At 54.3% G+C, this 6,000-nt stretch overlaps 1 protein-coding gene across 1 annotated transcript in view; it reads right to left on the bottom strand.

Annotated features, from left to right (window-relative positions):
- Positions 1-1,276: 1,276 nt before the first annotated feature.
- The window catches only part of DHX35 (DEAH-box helicase 35), a 71,997-nt gene continuing 67,273 nt past the window's right edge, over positions 1,277-6,000 (bottom strand). The window contains exon 22 of the mRNA XM_070381731.1: positions 1,277-4,466. Coding sequence (XP_070237832.1) covers positions 4,422-4,466 — 45 coding nt within the window. The 3' untranslated portion in view covers positions 1,277-4,421. The remainder of the gene's footprint in view (positions 4,467-6,000) is intronic.

Below are 6,000 nucleotides of genomic sequence, written 5' to 3'. Positions count from 1 at the left end.
ACTGGGCTGGAGGCAGGGCCCGGGGCTACTCTGGGTCATGTAACAGTTCACCCATCAGTCTAGGGCCACGGAAAACCCTGGCCAGGTGCTTGTATTCAGAGCCACTGCCCAGACCTGTCAATGGACTGGCCATGAGCAGCAGCTCATGCCTGGCCTTCGCCTGGCTACAGATTCTGGGCGTGCTCCCCCCGGGTCCTTCACGGCCACACCAACTCCTTTGTGCGTATCCCAGCCGCTCTGGCTCGATCTCCGCCTTTGGCAGAGCCCGCAAGTGAGGCTGAAGCCACGCAGGCCACAGGGCCAGGGAAAATGATGCCCTGGCATCCCTTTGCCAGGCAAGGAGACAGCCTGTTTGAACAAGTTCAGTACCACCCAAGAATGCAGAAGGCACCATCTCTGGGATTCATCACAAGTGCCAGAACTTTCTCTTGGTTCGCCAGACAGAGCAGTGACCCTGAGGACCCAGGGACAAGCTCCCTCCAGGACACACCAACTAGCTAGCCGCCCCAAAGTGGCCAAGTATGAAATGGGCGGATAGCCCATTTCTAGGTCCAATGGCAGGACAAAGAGAGGAAACGTAGGAAATCCAGGGTTCCATCAGGCATCAAAAACGCATGCCGGTTGTACTTCACACAAACAGGTTGGAAGGCGGAGGAAGCATCCAGGTGAGTCACTGGAGGTTGGAAAATATCTGATCTTATCAAAAGGTGAAGTCAGCGACCCGGGGGCTGAGTCCCGCCACCTTGAATCCTTCCAATTATGTGAGGACAGGTAGTTCCTCTGCGGCTCCCGAAGCCCAGTTGCAATTCGGTTGTTTGACGAGGCCGCTCTGTCTTCCCAGAGATGTGATGTGTGGTGCTGAGCTGCCGTGTGGCCCTCACAGTCCCCTCTGGCCCACAGACTAGTGGCTCCTGGGTTTGGGGATTTCATCAACCAGTTTTGTTGTTGTTGTTGCTGTTGTTGTTATTTTGGCTACATCAAATCTGTTATGGCTCGCGGGACCTTTTTAGTTGCGGCACGTGGGATCTAGATTCCTGACCAGCATCGAACCCGGGCCCCCTGCATTGGGAGCGTAGAGTCTTAGCCACTTGACCATCAGGGAAGCCCCTTGAATTTTTTTAATCAGGAAACTCGTATACAATTTTTTTCTTCTTTTTAGTTTTTTTGGCCATGCCATGTGGCATATCAGATCTTAGTCGCCCAACCAGGGACTGAACCCAAGCCACTGCATTGGGAGCATAGAGTATTAACCACCAGACCAGGGCAGTTTGACTGTTAATATTTATTTTTCCAAGGAAAACATTTTTTTTAAAGCTACCATCTAATATCACCATTATTTTCTAAAAGAACATTTTAGCACAAAAAAAATAAGACAAAAGGATGGGATGATCTTTTATACAGCATAACTATGAAATGCTCACCATTTATTTGGACAGAGAAGTCAGGAAAAGTCATCATGGGCCAACACGCGCCCATCATCATGACCTGTCGGAAGTTAAATTCCAACCCCAGTGCTTTGGAGAAACAGGCCAGTGGGCTCGGAGTGGATCCTGGTACAGGTTAGAATACAACCTGTGTCAAAACTGTCACTCAAGTCTGATGCTCCTCCTGACTGCCCAGCTGGTGGCTCATCTCCTTTCCTGAGTTGAGGTCCTCGTGACATCTTGTCTCCTTTACCAGTGGTCCCCAAGCCACCACATCATTAGAATCATCTGGCGGAAGCTTTTCAAGTTGCAGGCTCCCAGGTCCCAGCACAGGAGATCTGGTCCCATGGTTCCAGCATGGGGTCTTGTGCTTATCCAAATTTAGGTACCTCAGACCTGTGACCCCACCACTCAACCCTATGAAATGGACTGACAGGAAGCCATCAGCACGGGGTCCTGAAAAGTGAAGCTGAGAACGGGGATGGAAGGCAGGGGAACCCAGACCAGCACCGAGGCCACCAAGAGCAAGCAGTGGTCACAGGCTGTGCTGGTGCTGAAGCTGGTGCCAGAGAGAGGAGCCGCAGGACTGGGCAACTCTCCACGTTCATGGCCAAAGTGAAAGGGTGAGGTAGGAGGGACAGACAGGGCAGCAGAACGCGAGCATGTGCTGTAGGTTCACAAGGAAGGGTCTTGTTATGAGCAAGCTTTTTCTGGATGATGACTGGCTTCTAACCACCGCCGCAGCCTTTGCCATCTCTCACCACTATCACCTTGTCCCCTGCCTCCCTGCAGGTCCCCACACCCAGTCACTTGCTAGCGAACATCTCCACCCCACTCCTGTGTCACATCTGTGTCACACATACAGCCTGGGTGCTCAGCCAGTGTCTGCAGACTGGATGGAGACGGGCCGGAGTGCTGCCTGGCCCATGGGCCTCCTTGTGATGGCACCCTCCAGCCCTGGGGGAGACCGGCTTCGGCACAGAACCCGCAGAGTGTGATCGAGCACAGAGGGGCCCGTCCCTGGGCTTCAGGATGACACCACCCCATGCCACCTCCCAGCGCGGACTTCCCTGCGCCGTCCAACATGAGCAGCTGGCTTCAGAAGACACTGCAAAGTCGTGGAAATGTCACTAATGGTATCTGAGCACCTATGTGGGCCTTGAGAGGGCTCATTCTTGTGGAACAACTGGGGGACAAAGTCTTGGGAGCTGCCAGGCCATCAGGCCCTGCTGGTCTCTCAGCCAGGCTGAGTCAGTGCTCTCTTGACAAGGTCACGTGGTCCTGCAGAGACGTGTAAAGGGGCCCCGGGGCCAAGGCTGGCATTTCGCGGTTACAGGCCTTTCATGGTGATGATCCATCTCCACACACGAGGGGCTGCAACGTGACACAGTGAACACCGCTGGGAGGCCTGCCTGCCCTGCTGGGGACTGCCCAAGAGGTGGAGAGACGGCGATAGATGGGACCCACGGGCAGAGGTGGCCGGGGACACCTTGCTGTCTCCAGCTTGCACCCCGGACTGTTGTTTGATCTCCTGATTTGATGTGTGGTCTCGCCCCCAGGGGATGTGGATTGTGCCCCTTTGCCTCCTCCCACCCCAAGAGAAGTTCAACAGGATCAGCCCTGGTCCTAAATTCAGACTTTATGAAAGCATTTCTGACCTTTCCCCACAAGGATCCCAATCAGAAACTGGTGAGAACTGGCACTTCTTTGGGACTTTATATAAACAACATCCCATGTCTGCTCTAAGGATGTCTGGAGGGCATTTGATCACATGATCTTGCTCTATGGGGCTCCCTGTGCCCACATGACCCCAGAGTTGCTATGTGACAAGCCTCTGGTTTCTCAGCTGATGTCAAGCATTCGCTTGTAAAAATTCATTGGACTGTCTTAAAACATAGACCAGGAGAACCATGGATGGGAGGGACTACATTTACTTTACGTATAAAGGTTTACTATTATTAACAAGTTACCGCTATTATTTACATGTTTATAAAACAGAAATAAAAATGACATACACGTTTGGTGCCAAAAGTGGCACATCCAAACTAGGATCAGTACAAAAATAAACTTTCAAGCTATGTGTTTGCAGACATCATCACAGCCAAGCAGCCCCGGGGACAATGACACCAGTGCCTGCTGGAAGGGCCCCCGCCTTCTCACAAGAACCCAAGCAAACACACAGAAGACAAACGGACAAGTTATGTTCCTGAGCTACAGAAGCTTAGAGCCTCTAAACGGTTGTGAATTTCTGCTACCGAGGATCTGGGATGGGTTTCGAGTTGATGAGCTTTCGCTAGTGGCATCGGGACATGGTACCGTGCATGGAGGGGAAGCTAAGCTGCTTGTGAAGCCAAGGAGCCCTGTGCACAGGGGTCCTCTCTGTTGACTGCCAATCCTTGCAAATCTCCCGGCTGCAGACAAACAGGAACATGGGCAGAGGGAAACAGAAGCTACTTGGCTTGGGAGCCCCTGTGCCCGCCAAACATGCCCCTGGGTAACTGGCAGAAATCCGCCACATTTCCAGGGTCTCATCATAGATATGCGCCATATCCACACTTGGCCAAGGACCTCATTGGTCAATAGAGGAGGGGTCCCAGCAGGGAGAGCAAGGCCAGCCCAGCAAAGCCCTGCCCACCCCACCTGGTGCTTCAGCGTGCAGCAGCCCACCTTCCTCCCTACTCCCCATGAAGCTGGGCTGGAGTTCATGCCTGGTGACAGGGGCACGCTGGGCCAGGGAGGGTGCTGGGTGAGCCAAGAGCATGGGCTTTCCAACTCCTGCGCAGCAGGACTCCCACCCAGGCACAGACGCCTCCGGATCCCAGTGAGGAATGCAGATGCTGAGGGGAGCGGGCGGGAGGGGGCTGTGAGCGGGCTGCAGCCCACTGCAGAGCCGCTGAAGGGTCCACAGGAGCCGACAGCAGCTTGTCCACCCTGGGCTGGGGTGACAGCGTGGAGGAGGGCACACCGAGCAGCCCCTGCAGCAGCCGCCAGCTCTGCTCACTGGTCCTGGACCTTGGCCCTCTTGGCTCTTAGGGACAGGTGCTGCAAGAGAAGAGAAAACAGCATTGCTGGGGTGGGTCAAAGGAGCAGACTGGAGCACGATTCCCCGAAGTGACCAAATCAAAGCTTCCACCTGGCTCACACTTTCGCAGTAAACGCCCTGCCCCACAGGCAACAGTTTGGAGGGGAAAAGCCCAAGGGACCCACAAAGGCACCAGGGCTTCAGTAAGCCACACAGGCCGAGGTCGGGCCGCTGGGGCTCTGAGGGCAGCTGTCAGTGAGACATGGCTCGCCCTCTGCCCCAGCCCTTCTGCCAGCCCTGCAGCCCAAGAGCCGGGCTGCTCAGACCAGACCAAAGATCACCTCTTGTTTCCTAGAATTTCTTGAGAACAGTCAAGGGAAGGTATCCTTCCCTTGGGAACAAAAAGGTCAGCCAACCTAGCCAGCCATCCCCAGAGGCTCAAGGTCCTGCTCTCATGACGCCTGTGCAAGAGCAGGGAAGACACACAGAACAGGACTTTGTTCCTGGTTTCTCTTTCAGAGACGTCACTCTGTAGCAGTGTAAGCAACCCAGGAAGACTGACACTATAATCACGGGCATCAGATAACAGGATTGGGGGATACAAACATCCTTTGCACTCAAAAGTAAAGCCAGAAGTGCTTTACTCAAAAAATATGCAACTGAAGCAGGGAGTGTAAACAGAAGCTTTTAATAAAGGTCCTCTGTTCCCCAATGGAGGCAGACCTGATGCCCTCTCGATAGTTCTAATCCCACAACCAGGCAACATTCTGAGCATGCTGCCTCACACAGCAGGCTCTTCACTGGAGGGATGTCAATCCCCTGGCTGCAAGCAGAGCAGGGCTGCCAGCCCCAGCACGCTCAATGCCCAAACCCCGCCTCTTGGCACACCTATGATGCCCTCGAGACAGCCATCCCCATCACCGAGAGAAAACCTCAGGGCCTGAAAGAGTGCAGGTGCAGAAGAAGGCGCAGCACCCCACCAAGCACAACAGGATGGGGTGCTGAGGGAGCAGGACACAGGTGTAAATGAGCCACAGAAAGTCACACTTTCTAACCACTTATGGCCGAGAAGAGAAAGAACAAAGTGCTGGTCACTCGGTCACATCTGACTCTTTGCAACCCCATGGACTGTAGCCCACCAGGCTCCTCCATCCATGGAATTCTCCAGGCAAGGATCCTGGAGTGGGTAGCCACTGCCTTCTCCAGGGGATCTTCCTGACCCAGGGATCGAACCCAGGTCTCCCACAGTGCAGGCGGATCCTTTACCGTCTGAGCCACCAGGAAAGCCCAAGAATACTGGAGTGGGTACCTATCCCGTCTCCAGGGGATCTTCCCAACCCAGGGATCAAATCCAAGTCTCCTGCATTGCAGGCGGATTCTCTACCGTCTGAGCCACCAGGGAAGCGCATGCCCGAGAAAGGACCAATGCAGATTCCAGCAAAGGCCTGGAGGGTCCTCCCTCAATCCCAAAGATCGCTCAGAAGCAGGAGAAAAAGCCTGAGGACTTGCAAGGCAAATCTCTGGACAGGTCCCCCGTCCCCCTCTCCCGCTGTG

This window comes from Bos mutus, chromosome 13 (genome assembly GCF_027580195.1).
Source record: "Bos mutus isolate GX-2022 chromosome 13, NWIPB_WYAK_1.1, whole genome shotgun sequence".
Classification (NCBI taxonomy): Eukaryota; Metazoa; Chordata; class Mammalia; order Artiodactyla; family Bovidae; genus Bos; species Bos mutus.
This window is presented reverse-complemented; position numbering and strand designations above follow the sequence as displayed.